Source organism: Bubalus bubalis, chromosome 22, assembly GCF_019923935.1.
Source record: "Bubalus bubalis isolate 160015118507 breed Murrah chromosome 22, NDDB_SH_1, whole genome shotgun sequence".
NCBI classification, from domain to species: domain Eukaryota; kingdom Metazoa; phylum Chordata; class Mammalia; order Artiodactyla; family Bovidae; genus Bubalus; species Bubalus bubalis.
In genome coordinates this window covers 7,985,069-8,010,825 of record NC_059178.1, presented here as the reverse complement: position 1 = coordinate 8,010,825, position 25,757 = coordinate 7,985,069, and the positions used below count along the sequence as shown (strand labels likewise).

The 25,757-nt window shown below is 40.1% G+C and overlaps 1 protein-coding gene and 1 long non-coding RNA gene across 5 annotated transcripts in view; both read left to right on the top strand.

Moving 5' to 3' along the window:
* RAB27B (RAB27B, member RAS oncogene family) overlaps positions 1 to 18,168 on the top strand; it is a 185,341-nt gene extending 167,173 nt beyond the window's left edge. For 3 of the 4 annotated variants that reach the window (XM_045164067.1, XM_045164066.1, XM_045164065.1), the window contains 5 exons: positions 3,624 to 3,798; positions 5,795 to 5,880; positions 11,254 to 11,357; positions 14,656 to 14,779; positions 16,303 to 18,168. In XM_045164067.1, coding sequence (XP_045020002.1) covers positions 3,646 to 3,798; positions 5,795 to 5,880; positions 11,254 to 11,357; positions 14,656 to 14,779; positions 16,303 to 16,492 — 657 coding nt within the window. In that variant the 5' untranslated portion in view covers positions 3,624 to 3,645 and the 3' untranslated portion in view covers positions 16,493 to 18,168. Of the gene's footprint in view, positions 1 to 1,270; positions 1,347 to 3,623; positions 3,799 to 5,794; positions 5,881 to 11,253; positions 11,358 to 14,655; positions 14,780 to 16,302 lie in introns of all 4 variants that reach the window. The other variant, XM_045164068.1, reaches the window with a different exon arrangement.
* Positions 18,169 to 23,226: 5,058 nt separating this feature from the next.
* Positions 23,227 to 25,757, top strand: part of LOC112581357 — a 30,329-nt gene continuing 27,798 nt past the window's right edge. Inside the window, exon 1 of the long non-coding RNA XR_006547797.2 lies at positions 23,227 to 23,560. This is a non-coding gene — a long non-coding RNA (uncharacterized LOC112581357). The remainder of the gene's footprint in view (positions 23,561 to 25,757) is intronic.

The window sequence follows — 25,757 nt, the reverse complement described above, 5'->3', positions numbered from 1 at the left end:
AAACGAGGGCTTCCCTGGTGGTTCAGATGGTAAAGAATCTGCCTGCAAAGCAGCAGAGCTGGTTTCGATCGCTGGGTTGGAAAGATCCCCTGGAGAAGGGAACGGCTACCCACTCCAGTAAAAAATGAGTCATAAAATTTATTTTTAAAGGAAACGTGGAGGCAAGCTATCTTATACCCAGCTCACTATGTCAGTTTCTTTAATAGTCTATTGAAGACACTGAATAAATTGTTTCCACGGTGCCAGGTTTTGCATTCATTTCAGGTGGAATTTATGCTCAGTGCCACAAAATCCCCACCTTCTTTCGCTTAAAGAAAAGATTCTGTGTGGGCTGCGCTAGAACTGATCCACGTTAGCTGGGGCGTTGACTCTGAATCAGCATGTGACTGGGAGGCAACCCCAGGCAGTCTATGCACTGCAGGTGGCGTCAGGGCAGAAATGCACGGTAGGTCAGGTGGTTGGCAAGGAGCCATAGTCCCATTCTGTAAGTGGCGATTAACATGGTCCTGAATCTTCTCTCATACCTCATTCCTCCCTATGCTGCAAGGTTAAATGCAAGTTCATCTTCCTCCACAAAAGCTTCTCTGACGTTTGCAGTCCATGAAAACTATCGTTTTGTTGGAACTAAAAAGCACAACTATTTGCCTCATTTATCAACGAATCATGTTCCACCATGTACAGTTATATTGTATTGTCTTGCATCTTTGTTCAACTTCTAAGTGTGTGCATGCCATGTCAAAAGTTAGACTACAGAATAATTTGTAATTAATTTTTGTAATTTATATGGTATAGTTTGTGACACAGAGATAACGTAGGGAGGGAGTCAGACCCATTTCCTGAGGCATGACAATCTTCTGGCTTTTTCTTCCCTTTTAGAGTCAGAGAACTACAAATTCTATCAGTCATCATGCAGGAATAAACAATACTGCTAAACTTGTCAGCTTTTCGATCCTTCCCAGATCTTTGTTTTTAGCCCAGTTCTTGGAAAAAGAAGGCTTATCAAGGCTTCTATTTTTCTTTGCAGTGTTATATTTGCTGTGCCAAGGATAGATTATTGAAATAAAATCACGTATTTTAGAACTCAGAAAATCACATAATTGTAAAAGAATTTTATAATTTTCATCTTTGGAGAAGATATTTAACTAGATTTGCTCAAGGTTTAACCTTTTGTGACACTGTCACCAATAATATTGCAAAAAACACAGTAGATTTTAAGCAAAATTTTAAAATGTGCTGATGTATCTTCTTGACTCTGTTTTCATTTTTCCAGGAAACCACAGTATCCTCCAACTTTATCTTGTATTTAGGTAACCAGTAGCTTCAATTTCTTCCCTCTGATTATCAAGGTTTGTGTCTGGGGAAAAAATTTGCTTTAATTACTTAACTATCTAAGAATATTTTAATTTAATGTTTTTTTCCCCAAGAGAATTAACAGTTTTATCTGATTCTACCAGTCAGGCAGACTTGATCACCCTTGGAGGAGCTTCGCATGAGCAAGTTTGGAGGGGAAAGAAAGAATAAGATAGAGTGGTGGTGGTGGTGATAACCTAAATGGGGGGGACTATACAACTTTGGCATCAATCTCCTCTAGCAACACATTTGGCTTAAAGACTAGGAGCAGCAATATCTTCAACCAAAAAGTTCTGATAAGACATTTAGTACCATCCAAACGCAGAACTAGTCACTGCTACACAGTCCATCAGGGCAGACATTCTCTAAGAAGAATTTCACATCAATAGTGGAGATACCTGCATCAGGGAAGGCTGGTTGTGGATGGTTGCTAGGCACCTCTTCCTGAGCAGTGATTATACTTTCTATAGATATTACAAAAGGAAAAGAGTACATTCGTAGCCAGCAAGCATCCACCCTGAGAATCTCACTCAGTCAAGAAAGGATGATGTTATAAGAGGAAAGCTTTAGTGCAGAAATATAAATTGGCAGCTCTCAAAATACCTGTGCTCAAAAACCATTCACTAATTAAAGAATAGCTATCCACCACCCATAATACATTATTAGGATTTAGCATCAGTAGGGCTCAAATTTTAGAAAATTCTGGTGTAAAAACATTGTAAATCTTCCAAACAATGTAAGAATTCTGGCTGGCTAACTACATGATTATTTTTTTTCATCGTTATTTATCCAAAGGCTTGAAACCTTTTAGTTTTACCATGTGCTAAAATGACAATATAAAATTTTAAAAGTTTTGTTTAAATTGCATCATTTTCTTGCATGTAGAAAAATGATTAGAAGTATGTAGCAATTTTTATGGAATAGCCTGTTGTTGACATTTGATTTGGGTCACCTCAGAAGTCCTGAAGAGTACAGTGTTTTCTAAACTGTAGAAGCAGAGGAATATTCCTCCCTATCACCTAATAGAAGAGAATGTCTCTAATCCAGGGACATCTTCATAAGCCTTTCTCTACATAGAATATGACAAATCCATTTCTATAACCCAGATCAGTTGTACCAAATGGCAAATCATTTTGCTATCCTGAAGAGCAGACACTGTACCCAGTGTTTGGGGGATGGTGGTGTAATTCAGAAGCACGTGGCAGTAGTTTTCGAGTCACCACTGTATTTAACATTAACCCTTGGCATCTATTGCCTGTAATTATTGTAACAACGGAAGAAATGAAGACTGAGACAGATGTTTAGGGCAATGGGAGAAATGCCAAGAGATGTTCCTTCAGGAGAAACGTTAGCAGAATTACCATAGTTATGCCTCTGGATAGCTCTTCCTCTTTTCCCAAGGCCTAGAATATATTCAGCAGATTTGCCAAATACAGCAGATTTGCCACTGAAGAACAGAGGGTTCAGTATTTCAAAACAGAAGATTTTAAAACACGGCTATTGAAATGATTTCAAATCAATGTTTTTAAAGGTTGTCATTTCGTTGTTAAATTTTTTTAATTAAAGAGAGACTATTTTGTATTGACATAACAGAAAGTTCATCCTGCAGGATTAGATGCACAATATTCCCCTAGGTTTTTGTCTTCCATTACTCATATATAATTTCAGCCTCCCTCCACACACCTGCATCCTCTTGGACGTACTTTTCTGCTCCCTGTGACTCGTCTTCCTAGCACCATACTCCTGATCCGAAGGGACACTGGTTTAAAAAAAAAGCTGTAACTCTTTAAGTTCTACTATTGCCTCGGCAATGGCCATCCATGGTGGGTATCACATAGCTTTTTGCTCCATATTACCTGACATGAGAGCTTCCCTAGTGGTTCAAATGGTAAAGAATCTACTTGCAATGCAGGAGACCCGGGTTCATCCCTGGGTCAGGAAGATCCCCTGGAGAAGGGAATGGCAACCCACCCCAGCATTCTTGCCTGGAGAATTCCATGGACAGAGGAGCCTGATGCAGTCTATGGGGTCGCAAAAAGCCAGACACAACTGAGCAGCTAACCCTTTCACCCAACGTGATGTAAAAAGATAGGCACTAAGTGAAATCATGGAAGAGTTCTTAGTTCTGAGGCTGCTCTGAACTAGTTAATTCAGAATTTCACAGAATAGAGGCATTTCAATTTTATAACTTTGAAAGCTAAATTTACATTGTTTTGAAGGAAGCCAAAAGAAAACAGTGTTCATCATAAATGCTTATTTTTCCTTCAACACAGGCCCACCATCACGACCATCACTATGACCGATGGGGACTATGATTATCTGATCAAACTCCTGGCCCTTGGAGATTCAGGGGTAGGGAAGACAACATTTCTTTATCGATACACAGACAATAAATTCAATCCCAAGTTCATCACAACAGTAGGGATAGACTTTCGGGAAAAACGTGTGGTAAGTTTTTAACCATCCTGTTAAGCGGTTGCTGATCCTCCTATATATAAACTAAGAATTAAGAAAATATGTTTATTGCATTGCAAGGTGTCTTTTATCACATGAAATTCATAACCTGTCACTTTGATCCAGTTTGAATATTATATTTTACTGTCTCAACTCTAAATAACGTTTTGCTTAGAAAAAATCCAGTGGCACTTGTCTCCAGAAGCACACAGAGCAACTACAATAAATTATTTATGGGTTTATATAGTGGGTTTTCTATGAATTCTTAAGGAATCTTTCAAAACATGAATTCGTTATCTAAAACCATTCACTCTTGATCTAAGTTTCTCAATAAAAACAAAGTGTTCATTCCCCCGTGCTTAAGAAAGAGGTTAAAAGGATGATTGGCAAATAGCTGGAACATGAGCGTTGTGAGTTCCTGCTGCCTTTTTATTTATGTGTAGACTCAGCCATCAATCACTAGCTGCTTATGAACAGAATGTGAGACCAACCCATGCTATTTTTCAAGATAAGAGAGTTAAAGTGAGAATCACAACCACTTCCTTCCCCTGTGCTAGACGCTAATGACAGGGGTAAGGATATTGTGCGGTGTGAGACGCGGGGCGCAGGCACGGGAGCTGAGCCCGAGTCGCTGCGCCCCAGGTGCTCCTGAGCGCCAAGATGCCGGCCGCTCCGCTTCGGGCCCCAGATCCCCTCGTGCCTCGAACGCCCATGCACTTTGCTCCGTTTGTCGTGTTAGAAACGAATACAACATTGTAAAGCAACTATACGCCAATAAAATCTTTCTTAAAAAATAAATTCACTCATTCCTCAGCAATTGGGGAGAAAAAAGAACAAAGAAAATGAGGACTGAGAAATTAAATCATGATTTCTTAGAATGTCCTGTCCCTTCTCTGAAACGTCAATACGGTAGTCTTAGCAAATTTGCTCCCGATCCTTCCAGGGTATTTGTGTGCCTTCTCCCCTCCCATATGTCTCCACAGATCTAGGTATAAGTCCTTGCAAAGTTTTCCCTTGAAAATATTTTCACTGAACCATAAGTAAGGGAGCTAGATAATATGAAAATTGTTATGCTATGCTATGCTAAGTCACTTCAGTCGTGTCCGACTCTGTTCGACCCCATAGACAACAGCCCACCAGGCTCCTCCATCCCTCGGATTCTCCAGGCAAGAACACTGTAGTGGGTTGCCATTTCCTTCTCCAATGCATGAAAGTGAAAAGTGAAAGTGAAGTCGCTCAGTTGTGTCTGACTCTTAGCAACCCCATGGACTGCAGCCTACCAGGCTCCTCTGTCCATGGGATTTTCCAGGCACGAGTACTGGAGTGGGGTGCCATTGCCTTCTCTGGAAAATTGTTATACTTGGTTTAAATTAAGAACTCAAAAGGCCATCACCTATAAAACTTAAACTTTTCTAAAAAGAGCCTTTGAAGAAATGGGTAAAAAGGGAAGACTTGGAATAGCCTGTGTAAACTTATTGAGCAATCCTGTGTGCATTTCATGGCTAGGTCTTTTTGAAAGTCCCAATCCACAGTAGAAGATACTCAAGTACTTGTAAAATATTTTACTGTTTAAAAAATTCCTTGAAATGTGTTATTTCACTTAAGTTTGCAGGAACTCTGTAAAATAGGAGATTATGGGTCTCGATTTGCCAGTAAGAAAGTTAGATGCTATGAAGTTAAATGAAGAGTTGATATTCGAACCTAGAACTTGGGTCCTCAGTCTACTGTTTGCTGCTTCCTTGAGGAAATGACAGAAGGTTTCTAATTTAAGTTTGCAGGATGCATAAATTGTGTTGAAAACCATACTTATACTTGACATTTAAAAGTGAGAGTATATGTGATAACTTCTAGGAGAAAAAAAGCAAATATTTATTCTCCACTGTGAACTTTGACTATAATAATTGAGAAAAAATACGCGGAGTGAATCCAGGGAATTTGAATGCTGACAAAATCAAAGCAGCATAAACTAACAACATTTGTATTCTTTCAGGCTTACAACACCCAGGGACCAAATGGGTCAACAGGGAAAGCATTTAAGGTGCATCTTCAGCTTTGGGACACTGCAGGACAAGAGCGGTAATAGTGAATTATTTTGTTTCTAGCTACAAATAGCTTAGAAAAATTTACTTTAATGTCAATGTGTGTTTGTACAGTATGTGTGTGTGTGTGTGTGTGTGTGTGAAGTTGCTTTAGTCATGTCTGACTCTTTGTGACCCTGTGGACTGTAGCCCGCCAGGCTCCTCTGACTATGGGATTCTCCAGCCAGGAATACTGGAGTGGGTTGCTGTTTCCTCTGGCAGGGGCTCTTCCCAACCCAGGGATCGAACCCATGTCTTTTATGTCTCCCGCACTGGCAGATGAGTTCTTTACCACTACTGCCACCTGGGAAGTGGTATTGTATGTGCCACTTTAATACGACTACTGTATGTGAACTTGAAAAATGTAAGGAAATGCAACTCTCCTCCTGGTTTCAAAATAGACATCTATATCAACAAATAAAAATAAATTATCTGTAGTGAATTAACCATAACTAGCAACTGTGTATTTGGTGCAGATTGCAAAAATCACATTTTCAGAAATCTCTGTGAAGATTCTTATGCATTGTCTTTGTACTTTGTGATCATTAAAAAAAAAAGAAAATCCAGAATTTAATTGAACTGCGGTGGAAAATTAACATTGTTACAAGTGCGACTTGAAGAGTGAGTTGAAGGAAAGGGTGTTAATATATTTTTCATCTCTTTCTGTCTTTACACACAGCCACGCATCCTGTACCATTTGACTGACTTTACTATGATTTCGGTCACATCATCACCCTCCAGCTGGAATGTTTTATTCCTTTCTCACCATTCCTGAGCCTCTCCTTTCAATAGGCCTGGCTCACATTACATGTGCCTGGTGGGGCTTTTCCAAACTCCCCATCTGAAACAAATTCCCTCTTTCTTGAACTCTTACAATGTCTATTCTTCCATGCCTTCGGAGGCTGCGTGCATGCTAAGTCGCTTCGGTCATGTCCAACTCTTGGTGACCCTATGGACTGTAGCCCACCAGGCTCCTCTGTTCATGGGATTCTCCAGGCAAGAGTCCTGGAGTGGACTGCCATCATGCCCTCCTCCAGAGGACTTTCCCTGCCCAGGGATGGAACCCAGTCTCCTGTGTCTCTTGCATTGGCAGGTGGGTTCTTTACCACTAGTGCCACCCGGGAAGCCCATCCATGCTTTAAGTTACTTTAATTAAATAAGTTAATTAATTATATACCACCTTGTAATAAGACTTCCCTGGTGGCTCAGTGATAAAAATTCGCCTGCCAATGCAGGAGACATGGGTACGATCCCTGGGTCAGAAAGATTCCCCTGGGAAAGGAAGTGGCAAACTACTCCAGTATTCTTGCCTGGGAAAACCCGTGGGCAAAGGAGCCTGGCAGACAACAGTCCCTGGGATCGCAAGAGAGTTGGACATGACTTAGTGACTAAACAACAACAACATCTTGTGATAAGGCGTGTCTTTTATTTTTGTCTCTAACGGCTGTTCTTCAATCCACTTGTGGCCTTCTCACCCCAACACAATTGTGAGCTTCCTAAGAACAGAGACCATGCTTGTTTTCTCAGCCTTGTCTCTGGTGCAGTGACCCAGACAAGAGACACCCGGTAGACAGCAGTGTTGATTGTTTACAGCTGGGGTGCGGTGCCATGATTTGAAGAAAATACATTTCTTTGAGATCCAAGCTTTCAAAGCGCAGAAGACCCCAAGCTAGTGCAGCTTTTCAATATTAGATGAAACAAAAATTGGCAATAGGTTGTCAGAGAAGATATATAGAAGGCACATACCTCCAAATTCTGCATCACATGTCTCACAATGTTTATGCTTGTAAACACTTCAGTCTTTGAAATGAGTCCAAAACATTCTCGCTTTCAGTGAGTGTAAACGCCAGGAGAGGTGCCGGGCCCTCTCTGTGAGCTCTTTTGACTGTGAATTCCATTTACACGCATCCTTCAACGCGGCTGGTTCCTCTGAAGTCGCTCCTCACAGGAATCTCTGCTCATATGTCAGTTTTGTTGTCACAAAGATGTATGTTTTATAGACCAATTTAATTCATTTTTGAAGAACTAATATGAGAAAATGTGGTTCCCATATGTCTTCGCACATGATATGTCGGCCTAGCTTGATGGCAGGCTTCTCTCATCTGTCCCCTTAAGACAGCTGCTCTAGGAGAGAAATGGAAATACTAGGGATTGTCTTAGTAACACCAAGGTTATTCATCCCTTGAGAATTTTGCGTTCTGTATATTAAAGTGTAGCTAAGCAACAAGATAAACAATGCCTCACACCTCAAGCCTGTGCCCGAGGATGTCTGGTACTGTAACCCATGTAAGATAATGGTTATTGATAAAAGTCACATTATGGGAAGGAGGAAAAAGATCATACCCCTTATGTAAACCAAAAGGATGCAGAGCACAGACTTAGGTCTCAGTGAGGGAGAAAGAGCTATCATGTGCCCCTGGGATCTGTTTATTCATGGGGTCCTGGCATTCCACATTCTGGGGACAGAATGAGGTTGGTGGGTGGAGCTAGAAATAAATAAGATTACTCATGGAGTAAACCCTGGAAAGGCTTCCCTGGTGGCGCAGTGGTGAAGAATCCGCCTGCCAGTGCGGGAGACACAGGAGACATGGATTCAATCCCGGGTCAGGAAGATCCCCTGGAGGAGGAAATGGCAGCCCCCTCCAGTGTTCTTGTCTGGGAAATCCCATGGACAGAGGAGCTTGGTGGGCTACAGTCCATGGGGTCGCAAAGAGTTGGACAGGACTGAGCGACTAAGCACGAGCACAAAACCCTGGAAACTCCGGGGGCTCATGAGGGTCCTGGGGTTGAGGGGTCCAGGGTGTGAGCCTGGCTCAGAGCAGAAGTGTCCTGTCCCTGTTGCTATGGATGCAAAAGTGTTTGCTCCAATGCAATCTATCCAACAAGCACGTTTTAAAGTAACTGTCATGGGCTGTGTTAATGAGAGGGGAGTAAGGCACAGTAGATTTGTCCTCAGATGAGAAACACACACACACACACACACACACTTAAGAGAGGTCAGAGAACAGGCTACTGTGGCTGACTTAGCCACACTCTTGTGGTTTGAGCAGGAGACAGTTTTGTGAGTACAGATAGTCCCCACAGAGAGAGAAACAACCATTCAATAAAAGCACTATAATCTCTGAGCTTCTAGTGACTAGTAGGGACAAATCCACAAGGATAAAATTAAGTAAGATTTTTGGTATTTCATAATCATCATGATTATATCCTACCAAAGAATCTTATTTTGGAAATAAATACTCTTAAATATCTCTTTTCTGTGACTCTGTATTAAAAGTATTGTTTCTATTGAAGTCATTTACCTCCTTAATAATTTCATATCCTTTGCTATTTTCTATCTTTGTTTCTTTCTCTAAATCTGGCAAACACTTTATCATCAAAAAAATAATTTCAGAGTCATGAAAACACAATGGATAGCGAGTTAAAAACACAGCTTCTTTTCTCTTGAAGGTTCCTGTCTAGGATGGGATTTGGACAAATCAACAATTGCAATAAAGCTTCAGGACAGTAACAGGAAAACAAAGAGTGGCTGGTGGCTGTCAGATGCACCAGGAGGAGTGCATAACCCAGATGGTGGTGTTGGGGAGTCTGGGGAAGTGATACTTCTATATATAAATATATATACTCATACACAATGTATGAGTGAACCTTTTCCTGGCTAACGGGGTGGGAGGTAAAGGAAGCCTGAAGGCAAGGTCACCCACAGGAATAACAGCGTGGGTGAAAGCCCAGGGGAGAGAGTGAACTTTCTAAGAATTTAAGGAAGCTCAGCATGCCTGTGGGTAGTCAGGAGATAAAGCTGGATAGAGGAGCAAGGGTCAGTTCATGCAGAGCCTTGGTGGATTATTGAAAAGTTCAGTTATTATCTTTAGAGCCAGGTTTCATCATCTAACATTTTTAGCAGAGGATTTATAGAATCAATAGGAAGAAATCGGGGAACAAGAGGACCCAAACAACACTGGAGACAGGAAGCCTGTTGAGAACGCTGTTGAAATTATCCTGGTGGAAGATAATGGCCTCGAAACTGGAGTAGTGGCAGGGTACGTGGAGAGAAATGAAAGAGTTAGGAGATATTTGTTGATTGCTTGTATATAACAGATGAAGGAGAAGTAGGCTGTGGCACCCAAGGAGGATGGTGATGCCATTGATAGAAAAATCAGAGGGAAGGTGCGTTTGCTTTCAAATATGTAAAGTTGCTGGTACCTTAGTTTCCTCCAAGTGGAAATACCCAACAAGTAATTGGGCATACGAGTAGCACGGCAGGAAAGATCTAGACCTATAAACTTGGGGTTCAACATATACAGCAGGATAACTGAGCCAGCAGTGTAGACTAAATAACTCAGTGAATGTACGTAGAGGATGAAGGGATCAAGAATAGAACCCAGAGGAAACCCAGGAATCTACAAATAAGCCAAAACAGGTGACCAAAAAATTAGGAGGACATTTAGGATAGGATCTGCTTCTCTGTTGAGAGTCATGTGTCTTTCTTAAAACCAGTTGCCAGCTTCACTTCTTTATCAGTATAACCCAAAGCTTCTCTGGACCCCATGTGTCATCTCCGGTTTGGCCCATTGCACACACTGAAGTGGATCTCAGAGCATCTTCATCTTCCCTGAGGATGTTGGGGTGAGGAGGGTTGGAGCAAGAGAGAGCAAGTGCTTACACTGCACATGATGGAGTGTATTCTTCAAAATCCTCCCTTAGAAATGAGTGTTCTTACTTTCCCTCCTCAACTAGTAAGTCTCTCTGCCCTTCCCTCCATCCCCCTAATCATAAAGTATTCTTCTCCCTTTCTTCACTGTCTTTCTTCCTTCTCCTTAAGAGACATGCATGTCTTATCCCCAAAGAGTGTGAATAAAAGCGTTCTCTCACCAGCGTTGTTTTTCCCTACAAAAGAACCCTAGTTCCAGCTGCTGACAAGTTGTGGTTCTCTGCACATAATCACAGGCACTCATTTCCAGCCTGCCATGTGCTAAGCTTCCTTCTGGCCACAGACAGGAAAATTGAAAAGTAGAAGTTAAAGTCTCAGTCCTGAAGTGCCTTATATTTTAACCGTGGGCCACAAGATGCCTGTGAGCCAAAGAGAGAAGGATTCCAAGAGGCTGTGTAAGCAAGCGTGTGATTGAAGGTTACAGACTCTTGCATGCATGCCTGCTGTGGAACGTAAAGCCTCAACCGGATCTTAAATCTACAACCAGATTGTCTCCTCTGACCCTTCAGCAGTCTTTCTGCCCACTCGCCCACTTGGGAGGATAATCCAGAGGGATGCCATGGAGAGTTCATATCTGAAAGGGACATAGTGTTGTTTCTATTGTCATCAGAGTATCCAGTGGACTAACTTTCGAAACTGTCCGCTGTGTTTTCTTGGCAGATTCCGGAGCCTCACTACAGCATTCTTCAGAGACGCCATGGGTTTCTTATTAATGTTTGACCTCACCAGTCAACAGAGCTTCTTAAATGTCAGAAACTGGATGAGTAAGTGGGACTGAATAACTCCCGTTGGCCACGTTGGGACCCAACGGCTCTATCTGCTTCTTGGCCTCACAAGATGAAACCAGAAAAAGTCACAGGTTTAGTGTTGCCCACGTCACCTTCAAAGTGGTGGCTTGTATGTGGCTCACCCAGAGTGGCTTGGAATTGGTTTTTCCTTTGACACCTTAGACGAATCACCACCTATGCGTAAGGACTTTATGATTGCAATGGACGGGCCATTCATTCCGCTTGTGCAGTAAGTCTCGAAGGACTTCTTACAACTCAGCCAGCGGTCACTTCTACTTTGTCTAGCCTGGAGTGGACACAGAGAAAGCACGGCGTTTTCCGAGTAGGCACACTGGCACCTGCAGTGAGTGCCCTTGCACATGGGTTAACTAAATAGTTAATCAACTCAGGGGTCAGTTAAGTGAGAAATTGTTTCAGAGCAGAGCAGCCGCATGAAGATACCATACAGTGTGCCTGTCAATAAGCTCACGTTGAAATTTTACTTTTTATGGACAAGTATTCAGATGTAAGAAAGACTGGTAGAGAAAAATCTCCAGCTTTCATGGCAATTTAAACACAATAAAGCTTCAAATTAACCTAATCAGTTATTAAAGCCAGATTGATGTATGTCAGCACAGAAGAGTGGTATTTCGTTTTTCCTTTGTTTAAAATGGATGTAGCACTAAAGACCATATTACATATACCAGTTTTGAACGCACTGGTACACACTAGCAATCCCATGGGGCTGGTGCTACTTATTTCTAGAGTTGTCGGGGCTGTCTGTGGCCAGAGGGCTATTTTTTGAAAGATCTGATCATGTTATCCCCCTACTCCAAGTCCTTCCGGAGTTTCCCACTTCACTTGGAATAAAATCCAGAGTCCTTTGCTGACCTCTAAGGCCATCAGGGAAGCCTGGCGTGCTGCAGGCCATGGGGTCCCAAAGAGTCAGACACGACTCAGCGACTAAACAACAGCAAGGACCATCATCGTCGCTTCCTCTGTAATTCACTCTCACTCCGCCCCCACTCACTGGCCTCCAGCCGAAGGGCTCTCCTGACAAGCACAGTCTTGCCTTGGGGCCTTTGGTCTCTGTTTCCTCCTGCCTTGATTTCTGTTTTCCCATTTACACCGTTGTTAATTCTTTCACCTCCTTCAAGTTCTTGTTCAGACCTCATTTATCTCTTGGGAAAAGCTTTCCTGACCGCTCCATCTAAAACCGTTCTTCATCACTCTGTGTGCGCTCAGGACACTTTCTGCTTCATTTGGTCACTGCCCCCACCTGACATCATATATATTATATCATATCATCATATTATATATTTCTTTGTTTTGTGGTTGTTGTTCAGTCACTAAGTTGTGTACAACTCCTTGTGATCTCGTGGACTGCAGCATGCCAGGCTTCCCTGTCCTTCGTCATCTCCAGGAGCTGGTACTCAGTTTCACGTCCACCAAGCCGGCGCTGCCATCCAACCGCCTCACCCTCTGCCGCCCCTTCCTCTTTGCTTACTTCTGGTTTTGATTCTTTCCACCTCTAGAATGTGAGCTCTGTAAAGGTTCGACCTTGGTCTGCTTGTTCTGATGCGATACCCCAGAGCACCTGGCTGAGTATCTGGCTGTGTAGATTCTCAAATATATGCATATCTTATTATTTCATATTACATGTAATTAATACTTTTATATATATATACACAGACTATATAATGGCTTTAAATGTAAGCTTGCTAACACAGTTGTGCTAGTGGAGAAAAATACCAACAAATTCTGACTTACTTATTTGCTTCTCCAAATGAGTGTTCATCCTAGGATCTGTCTCCATTTTCTTTTATTATTACATTTCTTTATCTGAAGTGTTATTATTAGATAATAGATAATGTTTTGTTTTTATTATTAGAAAATATTATTAGGTAACACACCAAATGTTATTATTAGATTCTGGGAGATAAGGAGATAATAAGGTTATTCAGTTCTTTCAGAGTGATTTATTCATCATTTTTCAAGGTAGATGAGATGCTCCCTTGCTTCTAAAATTTTCCAGGATACTGTTGGGATTTAAGATAATTCATTGCCATTTCTGATAAGGCTTTAATTTCTAATATCCAAATAACTGGTGTTACAGAGTCACTTCCTCCTCTGGCCTCAACAAGGTTGCACTTAGCATGCCTTGAGGTAGACGGTAAAATAGTCCCATAACCTTGAAAATATAGGTTGGCAAGGTTTTTTTTTAATCATTTCTTTCCTTCCTCCTTCCCTTCCTTCTCCTCCTCCTCCTCCCCACCCCCAATACCTCCCTTCTTTTGGAAAAAAGAGAAAAACAAATAACCTGTCTTAATATTGTTTCTACATGAATTTGTGGTGGTTCAAAAACACTCTGCTCTTATGAATCATTACCTTGGATTTCAGGAGGGAAAAATGTGGCAGCCTCCTGAAGGAAAGAGCAGACAGCCCTTCTACTTGAAGCGGCTTCCCAGGTGGCACTAGTCGTGAAGAAACCGCCTGCTAAAGCAGGAGACATACGAGACACCGGTGCCCGACCCCGGGGAGGGGGCAAGAGCCCCTAAAGAAGAGGTGGCAGCCCACTCCAGTCTTCTTGCCTAGAGAATCCCATGGACAGAGGAGCCTGGCAGGCTACAGTCCAGAGGGTTGCAGAGAGTCAGACACGACTGAAGTGATTTAGCACACACACACATATACTTTAAGACCATGTTCTCTTATCTTCACTTATATTTGAGGAATAAATGGTCTGAAAAGCAGTATATTCAACTCAGGTGAACATTCCCAGATGTTCATTTCCAGGGGGTGCAGTGATATAGAATCCGCCTGCCAATGCAGGAGACATAGGAGACACGGGTTCATTCAATCCCTGGGTTGAGATGATCCCCTGGAGAAGGAAGTGGCACCCTACTCCAGTATTCTTGCCTGGAGAATCCCATGGACAGAGGAGCCTGGCAGGCTACAGTCCATGGGGTCACGAAGGGTTGGACATGGCTGAGCACACATCACCTCATCTGTGCTCATCTCAGAGGACATTTCCCCACATGCAGATCACAGACAGGTATTCACACAGGTGCTTCATATGCACTCTTACTAGTCTTCACAGCCTGCCACCTGTGAGGCAGTATCTCCACGTTCTAGATGAGGATACTGTGGCTGGGCAGAGTTAAGCACCTGGGCTAATTTAACTCGTAAACAGCCAAGCTGGAGATGAACAATTCGATTAGGACCCTGAAGCATGAGCAGTCTTTTGACATCACTTGTTTATAACTAACTTGCTGGTTCCATCTGTTTTCTTTCTAAGGCCAACTGCAAGCAAATGCTTATTGTGAAAATCCAGATATAGTATTAATTGGCAACAAGGCAGACCTGCCAGACCAGAGGGAAGTCAATGAACGGCAAGCCCGGGACCTGGCTGAAAAATACAGGTAAGTCAGCTACGTGGAAATATCCTCTGACCTCACACACTACTGCTTAGTTAGGGGCCAAGGTCATGAGACTGATATTCAGAGGGATCCCCTTGATTCAGGAATGACAGATGAATGAAAAAGATCTCCCAGAGGAATATATTGATGCTTTTAATGAAACTATTTAACAATAATAACCACTCATATTTACTGAATGCTTATTGTGTGTTAGCAACTATTCCTAGACTTTAATTTAACCCCTGTAACTATATATTTGAAATTTAGAGTTATCCCATTTGATATATGAGAAACTGAGACACAGAGAAGTTGAGTAACTTATGGAAGGCCATATAGCTCATGAGTAGTAGAGCTTGAATTCAATCCAGGCTGTCTGAGATCAGAGCCCATCCTTTTGAGCATTGTATTCTACAGCCTCTCAATAGCTACAAAACTCTAATTCCTGACCTGGATGTAATACTGTGATTATTATCCTGAAAGTGAAAGTGTTAGTCACTCAGTCTTGTCTGACTCTTTGCAACCCCATGAACTGTGGCCTACCAGGCTCCTTTGTCCATGGAATTCTCCAGGCAAGAATACTGGAGTGGGTTGCCATTCCCTTCTCCAGGGGGTCTTTCTGACCCAGGGATTGAATCCAGGTCTCATGCATTGCAGGCAGATTCTTTACCTATTGAGCCACCAGGGAAGCCCAATTATTATTATCATAGCTAGCTTAAATGTCAGAGTACAAAACATTTAAACACCTCAAGTAGTTAGAAACTGACTCCCAGGGCAGAAATTGTCATTCTTTTTAAAATTTAAGTACTTTTGCCAAATGTGACAGTTCTGTACCTCCTTGAGAGTTTTACAAATAAATGTACGTGTCTTCTTGAAACTTTGGATTCTAAATAAATGTAGATTGTATTCACATGAATAACCTATGCAATGCCTGCCTAATTTCTAAATCAGACTTCTAGATAATTGATTGGAGGGAAGTAATTGTTTAATAGGCTTCCCTGGTGGTTCAGATGGTAAAGAATCTGCCTGCAATGCGGGAGACCTGGGTTTGATCCCTGGGTCAGGAAATCCCCTGGAGAAGGGAATGGCAACCCACTCCAGTATTCTTGCCTGGAGAATCCCAGACAGAGGAGGGTTGTGAGTTACAGTTCATGGGGTCGCAAAAAGTCAAGACACGACTGAGGGACTAACACGCCAATAGTTTAATGGCAACATTGATCACTAGTCTGGCATATTTGCCCTCTTCATTTTTAAAAAGTCAGTGATGATGCTTGGCTTCAAGTACCTGAGCACCTCTTGTAGCAATTTCCTTGCCCATAATGCTGGTTACACCCACACGAAAAAGCAACCCACCAGTTTTCACTCACTGAAGAAAACCAAGGGTGTTTTCCAACTCAGCCAGCAAAATCGTGATTATTTCACAATCTCTCAGCCAGCCGTGTTTTCACACGTGTGACTCACTGGCACGTCTTGTTGTATCTTTTCTGGTTCCTTCCTTGCAAAAATATTTGTCATCTCTTCCATGCTAGCATACCATATTTTGAAACAAGTGCAGCAACTGGCCAGAATGTGGAAAAAGCTGTGGAAACCCTTCTGGACTTAATAATGAAACGAATGGAACAGTGTGTAGAGAAGACCCACATCCCCGACACGGTCAATGGGAGCAGCTCTGGAAAGCTGGATGGGGAGAAGTCAGCAGAGAAGAAATGTGCCTGTTAGACTTTACCCCAGCCTCTGATCATCCAGAACCCCAGGCAAACATCATTTCCAAAAAGAGCGACAAACCCCACCATTATTGTTGAGTAAACCGTGTATAATGGCATGTCTTTCTTTTCCTGCCAGAAATTTTTAAAAACCTGAATAGTCAACAGAGTTCAGAAGAATTGACCAGTAATCCCTGAAGCCCCTCCAAACAAGATCAAAGATTTCCCAGTGTCATCGTACCATCATGGGTACTCAATTTGTTTTTTCATAAAGAAGATGAACATAGAAAAGAGTGTAGAAGAAGAGATATCAGTGGGTTTTCCATCAGAACCAAAATTACCTTGTCACACTGGGGACAGGAATAGGTTTCTGAAGGGAGAACACAGAAGGATGACTTTTTTTTAAAGGTTGGATTCACTTGTTATATAGAATCTGATTTGGACTTTTAGGTTTGCATTGAGGGGGACATACTAGCTAAAAGTGCATACACAATAAAGAATTCTAAGTGGTTCATTTAGAGTGACATTACTATGTATATCCTATAAGCTGTGCTAGAATGACAACATTGCTGATAAGGTTACGAGAGGATGAATGTCAGACATCTGAGAATATGTAGGAGACTGTGTAATCATGCCATTTGTATATTCTTAATAAATGGCAGATAGACAAGAATAGGACTGTGAATGACAGAGGACAAGAAAAAGGCCCAGAGAGAGAGAGATGAAGGTATGGGAAAATGGCATTTGGACAACTGAAATTAAATGTGTCTCTTACAGATGTCTGGGAGAGTTACTTAGCCAAATTTCAATCAAGCCAATTGGAAGCTGACATTATCGGTTGGCATTAAGAGAGTGCCCAGAGGTTTCCATTTCCAGCACAGTTTTAGAAATTGGTCTAGTGTTCAGCTTCTGGTGTAGTGTTCAGCTTCACATTTCACATTTCTTAGCAAATCATGATAAATAGTCACAAGGAGAAATGAAAGATTGCTGTTTATTAAATATCTCTTTATGAACTCAAGAAAAACTATTTAGCCTTAATTTTTTAGATAAAATATGCTGGTGATATGAAATAAAAAGTGACTATTAATTCTAAGTTTCTAATTTACGAAGTACTAGAAACTGTATCACATCGCTCCCCTCCAGCCTACACCCACCCCTGGCTTTGATTCAACTGTAAAAACACAGGTATGTCACTTTGTAGATCAACAACTTCAGAATAATGATGGATCAATTTTATGGTCACTGAATTTTCATGTCATTCATCACAAAAAAGTTGATGATACCTCATGCCATATTGCAGTGTATTTAGCATCTGTTTTTATTTTGCCTGAGGCAAAATACCTATGGGTGAACTATATTTGGGAGTTGGTAGAGATGAATCTCTGTATCCTGTCTCACCAAAATTTGGTTAATGGCTTTATTTTTCCCATAATGCTGTCTTTTCTTTCTAAACATGATCACAAAAGCATTTTCCATTGGCCTATTCTTATGACTGTGTCTAATATTACATTGGTGTTTTATTTTAGCTTCTGATAAACATAAGCCATTCCTTTTAAATTTAAATGTTTCAGTCAAGTTTATCAGTAACAAAGTCATCATATTGTTTTCTCTGTTTATTATGAGTATATGATTTTTCTAAAGGGTAGTTCCTCTTTGTAGAAAATTTTGCCAATTAAACTGCACTTATCTAGACTCTGTATATTTTTTGTTAAGTTACAAATGTAGGAAGCTCCAAATCCCAGTCCCCCACCTTTAACCTCCTCTATCAACCTCCATCTGGTACAAATCAGATTTTGGAACACAGATCCAAGGGAGTATCCAGCTGTAAGACCTAGAAATGTGCCATGAATCAGGTAATTTGGAAGCTTTTAAGTCAGTCCCTTAACAGACTAACACAATCTCAGTGTTGACTGCCTAGGTCCTATGATTTCTGCATGATGCCAGCTTCTAAAACTGGTCATGGGTGGGGTATTCCCTCCCATGATGTGTTTCTCTCTGATGCTCTTCATGACCTCAGTGCCTGTGCCAAAAGGATATTAGATATTAGCTAACATCAGAGATGTTTCCTCTGGAAGGAATATGAGCAAAACCAACATAACCATTGACGTGGCAAATTTTGGTGAATTCTTGTGGTCATTAAATCGATTTCTCCTTTGGATTCAGACTGTGATGTCCCCTGCATTTCCATAATAGGAAATAATTAGACTTTCTAAAATCCAAGAAGCATTCTATTTTGGATATTTATTTTTTCTATTTATTTTCCAGTTATATGATTGATTTGCTTATGCCAAGATTCTGTCCCTGTCAGTTATTTAACAAGCTTTTTATTTAGGAACTATTTTAAGATTATTATTTGATAGCCATAGCACGAAGCAGAGGGTGATGATGCCTATAATTATAGAACTATTCCTATAAAAATAACAATTATTGGGTAATAATATCAAGAGGAACAACATTAAAAACAGTCAAGAAAATTATTTTAAAATAGTATTCTACTTATAAATACTTGATCTAAAATATTTTATTCTCTGTTGAGTTTGACTTAAGACCCCAAAGTCTATGTAACCATTACTCTGTCATTATTTATTCCATATAATTCATTTTATAATTTTAAATTGATCTGGAGCCATGAAGTATAAGACTGCTTTTGAAGAATTGCATTGTTAACACACAGCAACATGTGTTACTTATTGTCTCCCAAATGCTTTAGTAAGCCATATTTATTTTGGAGAATTATTTAAAATGTACGTGAAGTTCTTTCTGATATAGAAACCATTTCTGGAGTGTTTACACTGGTTTGATGTTTACACTGCCCTAATCAGTGCCTCAGATACCTCCATGACCAAATTTGTCTATAGCCACGTAGCTCATTTCCTGTAATACCATGGTATAGGAAGGGCTCACAGAGACATTAGTGCAGCTAAAGTTATTTTGATGTCTTCAGCAAAGGGTATAAGGATATTATTCAAATCTAAAGATTATTACCACCATCTCTTGGTCACTTTTTGGGAAATGGACATTTCTTGAGACTCTAACTGTGATTAGGTACAAGATTACCTTTTAATAAAAAAAAATAATCCTTTGGAAAATGTATCAGAGGGTAGTTGAGAGAACATGTCTGTCTTGTTGTGATGAGGATAAGAAGTCACAGATTGGTAGAAAAAATGCTGAATACTGGAATTTAACTTGTGGGTCTTGACATAAGACTTTTAAAACTCTGGCCAGTGACCACTCTAGCCAAGTTGCTATCATTTCCATATTATCAGCTATCATGCTACAAATAATTCAAAACCAGCATTTTACTAAAGTAAATATTTTCCCTGTTGTTTTTAACCAGATAGGACATTCTGTGTATCAGTGAGTGCTTTTGTTATGTTTGTAGTACAAGTTATTCCCTGCCAACCCATTCAGATAAGAATTGGGCAAGGGTTTTTACCAGCCCTTTCTTGTCTCCTTTATAAGAGAGAGAAGCTTTGACCATAAAGAAGGACTGACTACATTAAAAAAAATTTTAATAACAGCTGAAGTATTCTTTAAAGTGTAAATTTTGTGCACTGGGAATCAACAAATTTGATGAAGCTCATACAGTTCTCACCAATGGAGTGGGTGCATTGGGTAGGAGAAACAATATGTGTAAAGAGATATAACTAGGTGTGGTATATAACCTGGAACTACAAATATGAGGGAGGATCCTCACCCATAAAGAATTTTAGAGTTTAAAACTCAAATTGTAAAGAGATCATATCGAAGTTTCTAGTTTCCTAACATACTTAATAATTTTTTAAAAGGAAGATCTGTGAGCTATGTTAGCCAAAGCAATAGGAAAGTTGTCCTTCACCTTCTACTCCCAAGCTTTAAAGCATTAAAAGATATCTAATGTTTTTGAATATTTTAGGGAAAGCTTTATCATTTTTAAAGATACCAAGATGCTGTCTATATTTAAAACTATTGTCTAGGAATTTGCCAAAAGCTATATTTTCTTCTTGATCTTTGACCAAAATGGTATAAGCTTATTTCTGGGAAGAGTGCTGAGCTCTTAAACATGGAAAGTAGATAATATGCTCTGAGTTGAGTGTTGTCTCAATGTTGTATAAATCTACAGAGACACTTGCCTCATAAAGTAGAACTGTTAGATGAATAGGAATTTTATGAACTTACTGCCTTGGAGTTCTTGGGTAAAGACCCAACCATGATGACACTGTTGAGTAAGAACCATAAAGAAAGATTAGAGATTCAAGTTGTCTAAATAGAGTTTATAACTATGCGAGAACATGGAGAAGACCATACTTAAAAGGTTGATTTTTATGTAGGGAAAAAAAATAGAGAAAGGGTTATATATGTGGGGCTTCCCTTTTAGCTCAGTCAGTAAAGAATCTGCCTGCAAGGCAGGAGACCTGGGTTGGGAAGAGCCCCTGGAGAAGGAAATGGCAACCCACTCCAGTATTCTTGCCTGGAGAATCCCATGGAGAGAGGAGCCTGACTGGCTACAGTCTATGGGGTTGCCGAGAGTCAGACATGACTTAGTGACTAAACCAGCACCATGGCAAATGTTTACCTATTATTTTTATCTTCCAAGTAGAAGTTTAGGCCCTTAGAACTAAGCTAATAAAAATATTTAAATACCAAATATTTCATGATTGGCATCAAAATTTGAGATGCTTAGAACCATTTTATTTATCCTATCTGAATCTAATTTCCTCATAAATTGCACTTTAATTTTTTAAGAAGTAGCATCACAAAGGCCTTTCTGCAGAGCTCTTTTTCCATATTTAGTGAGAATAACAGGCAAACAAACAAAAAGATGAGTACCAAAATAACATGGTTATTTAAAAACTTGTCATCTTTCAAAGAAAAATGAAGAAATCATCTTTGAATTATTTAAATTTGTTCCCCATTTCCTTTTCTTTCCAACAGGTCTTGAAAGTCATGGCTATTATCCCTTAGCAGACTTAGTCATTGGCAAATTCTGTTGGAGCTGCATGCCTGTTCTTATCCTAATGGATCCCTTATTTAACCAATGGCTATTATTGACATATCAAAATATTATTCGTCCCTAGCAAAGCAATAACATATGCTTATCCTTACTCTTCTCTTTTCCAGGTTATTTTTTCAAGCACTCTTTGAAAGGAAGACTAGTATTATAGAAGGGAAAGTGTCCAGATAGAGGAATTTGGGAGCTGTGGGTATGTCATTAAATATGGCTTCTCCTCGTATGAGGCTTATAAATCCTGTGTAACTCACAGGGTTCATATCAGGCTCCAAAGAGAACATATGTAGAAACTGGTTTATAAATTATATTCCATTTCACAAACTGACACGATTATCCCAAGCTAAGAATAATAAAAATATCACAGTCATACTTTCACAACCATATGTTCACAAGTGTTCTAGCAGGCACAAAACACTAATTCTAGTAGAGATACTGGAAACTTGAAATGAGTAGTCAGCTCTGGTCATTGTCTTTGATTGAAAATGTTTAATATATCTCAAGTTATTGAAAAAACAAATATGAGTTCTATTTCATTCTGTAGGTCATCTTGTATTTCTTTCAAGGAATCCAATTACATTCTACATAGTATATTAAAATTTGGTCAAAATCCTCCTTGTATAAACAGGGCTTTGTGTCCACAACCTTGTAGAAGATACTGACTGTATCTGAAATTATTTGAGGAAAGTAAGTTATCCTGCTTAATGTGTTAAAAGTAGACAACATTTTGGCCTCACACTGAAGTGCTTCACTGTATCTCAACAGTCTACATTTAAGTGATATTATCCTCATTTTCAGGCTAAGCACGTTCGATTGTTTTGTCTGTCATCTACTCAGATCTCTGTTTTGTCTAGTGCTATGAATGTAAATTAAAACCTTGAACATGGAGTTTTTATTCTCTGTGCCCCTGAATGGACTGTGGTGCCTGACAGACTGTCAGGTCATCATTTTGTTGTACCAAAGTTCTAGTAGCTTCAGAAATCAGAGCATCCAATGATTTTGTGGTGTGTGGGTTTAAATATTACAGTCGAGAACTGTATTCAGTGATTGTTTCCGCACACTTTTCAAATAAAAATGCATTTTTATCATTATTTTGTGTACTCAAGGCAATCTTATTTCTGTGCTGTGGTCAAATGTATGGAGGGTGGGGAACATTAAGTGAATACCAGTATGGAAACCATATCACGTTAAATATGATGTCCATTGGGAACTAGGAAAGAAATGATTTAGATTTCGCCAAGTGATTTTTATCCATCTCTCTAAACTTTCTAAAATGTGAAAGTGTTAGTCACTCAGTCGTGTCCAACTCTGCAACCCCATGAACTGTAGCTGTCCAGGCAGCAGGCTCCTCTGTCCAGGGAATTCTCCAGGCAAGAATACTAGAGTGGGTTGCCATTCCCTTCTCCAGGGGATCTTCCTGACACAGGGATCGAACCCAGGGCTCCCACATTGCAGGCAGATTCTTTACCATTTGAGCCACCAGGGAAGGCCACATATTATTTGTTTAAAGACTGAGATTTTCAAGGGAACTTTTCTAATAATTGTGAAGGATGCACTTATAAAATTGGCAGTTAACATGTTGAAGTTATGTCAAGGTTCGTCAATACTTCAACATATTATAACCTATATCTTTCCCATAAGAAAATGCTGAAGATGGTCATATCTCCTTTAGTCACAGATGGGGAACAGGACTGATGGTTAAGGCCAGTTCAAGACCACAACCATGCATCTTACTTTTTAACGTTCATTTGCAAAGTTGTTCCCAGAGTTGTTCTTCCTCCATATGTTACATAGATAAGCTTTGCCAAGATAATGATGAGTTTTTAACTTGAAGATAAACAACTCTCCCACAGTAAGCAAATAAATCCTTGACACCATTCTCTCAACTTTACTCCTTGGTAGCAGGAATGCTGGAGAAGGCAATGGCACCCCACTCCAGTACTCTTGCCTGGAAAATCCCATGGATGGAGGAGCCTGGAAGGCTACAGTTCATGGGGTCACAAAGAGTCGAACACAACTGACTGACTCACCACAGCAGTAATGCCACGTCACACAGGCAGAATCTTTTTTTCCTGGGTTCATCTTAAATAATTCAAGGTAAGTCATTAGAGATTTGCTTTTCCTAGTGGGTTTATAGGGTGTAAAAATAGTCATAGCGTCCCCCGTACTGAAGAAAAAGTAAGACCACTAAGAAATTCAACTGCAGTGGTAGGACTTCTCTTTTTAAAACTGTATGTAAGGTATTTGTATGATCACAGTTTATGATACCAGGGAAAGTTTTGTTTCCAATATGGATTGTTAGCTGTGGTGAAAGAATAGCTATAATAAGAGTGTGAGCATTACTCTTCTGTTAGAAACTCATATAGGGGGCTTGCATTATGATATAGGAAGCCAACACACTAATTATAATTTGACTAAGGCTTTATTGTAAGTACTAGAAAGATTTCTGAAATCATCATCGCTTTGGACCATTTTTGGAGGTTTCTGAGAGAAAGATTTTTTTTTTTTTAACCAAAAGTTTCAAAAAAAGCAGCAGACTTCAATCTCTTTAATTTCCTAGAGACATTTACATCATGAGCTCATTCACTTTCATGAAAAAGTGAACGCAAAGGAACGATTTGGCATCATGTTAGTTAAGACACTGGATTATGAACCCGTATTACCCAGCTTCGTGGGCCCCCTTCTTGTCCCTTGAATTCCGAGAGCGGTTCTGCCTGAGTTCTCTAGGCCAACAGGGTAGGTCAAAACAAGACCTCAACTGCGCCTTTTAAGGGCAGTTTTCTCGTCACTGACCTTTCCACAGAACTTGGGCTTGCTTCATAGTCAGGGAAATGTAGGCAAAGGAGGGAATTGAGACACAGATTCCTGAAAATCATTAGCTTACCACTGCTAGGAAGTCAAAACCGAACTTGAAGGCTAACTTACTAAACAAATAAAAGGGATGACTCATACAACATAAATGTGAAGGAAAACATTGCATGAAAAGCGATTTAGATAATATTGGGGCTTATTCTTCACCTGCCCATCCAGCTGACATCCTGGTTCTTTCAGAATACACCTGGCCTGTGGGACTTATGCACCCTGTGCCCCCCTCTGTCTGGACCCCTCTTCAGCCAAGAATATCTCCTTCCACTCACTTCCCTAGCTTTCCTCCTATCTTTGCTTAAATATTACCATCAAAGAGAGAGGTCTTATTTAAAATCAGCATGTAACTGACATCTATTCACAGTAATAGTTTCAAAGATCAGTCAATTAAAAATTGGAACTACAGCTCTTCACCCCTGGTTACTCCCTATGCCTATCTTCTGCTTCACTTTTCTTCACAGTCCATGGGACTTCCCTGAGTGTATTATCTGTTCCTCATCATTAGAAGATATTTCCGTGAAGACTGAGATTGTCCCCTTTTCTTTCTTCCCTACCACATGCACCCTCTCCCCTCTCCCCACTGCTGTTGCCTTGGCATCCAGAAGGGGCCTAGCAAATAGGGAGCCTCAATAAATATTTAGTGAAATAAATGAGTGAATCTTAAAGACACGGTGCTCTACTAAAGTAGAGCCACAGATAGAGATCACAAACATGGTCACAAGGAATAAGGAAGGGAGGGATAAAATGGGAGATTGGGATTTAAACAGACCCTGCGATATATAAAATAAAACTAGCAGAAACCTACTGTATGGCACAGGGAGCTCTTCTCAATATTCTGTAATGGCCTATAGGGAAGATAATCTAAAAAGAGTAGATACATGTATACGTATAACTGATGCACTTTGCTGTACACCTGAAATTAACACAACACTATAAATTAACTATATTCCAATAAAAAATTTAAAAAAGAATACATTGGCTAGAACAAAATTTAAGATACAAACATTACTACTACTTCCCAATGTTTCTCTGTACTCCTTCACACTCTTTCCCTCTATGCCTATCCTCAAATACTGCTTTACACCCTGTCCCCAGAAAATCATTTGGTATTGAATATGTCCTCTTTTTTCTGGATTTTTTTTAGGTATCATAATTTTACATTTATCCATAGTTGCCGTATTTGTGGTTTATTTTTATTGTTGAGTTATATTCCAATATGAAGGAAGGCAGAAAGGAAGGAAAGGAATTACAATGATTTTATTTGTTTAAAGAGTTTTTACTTACTGAAAGATTGGGTCCCTACTTTCATATTGATAAAGATCCTCTAATTATTTTCAGATCAAGTCAAGTAAGAATTTTCAAAGTGAAACAATATGAAAGAATCTGATAAGTGTATGTTCTTAATTTTATAATGCTACCATTTTCTCAA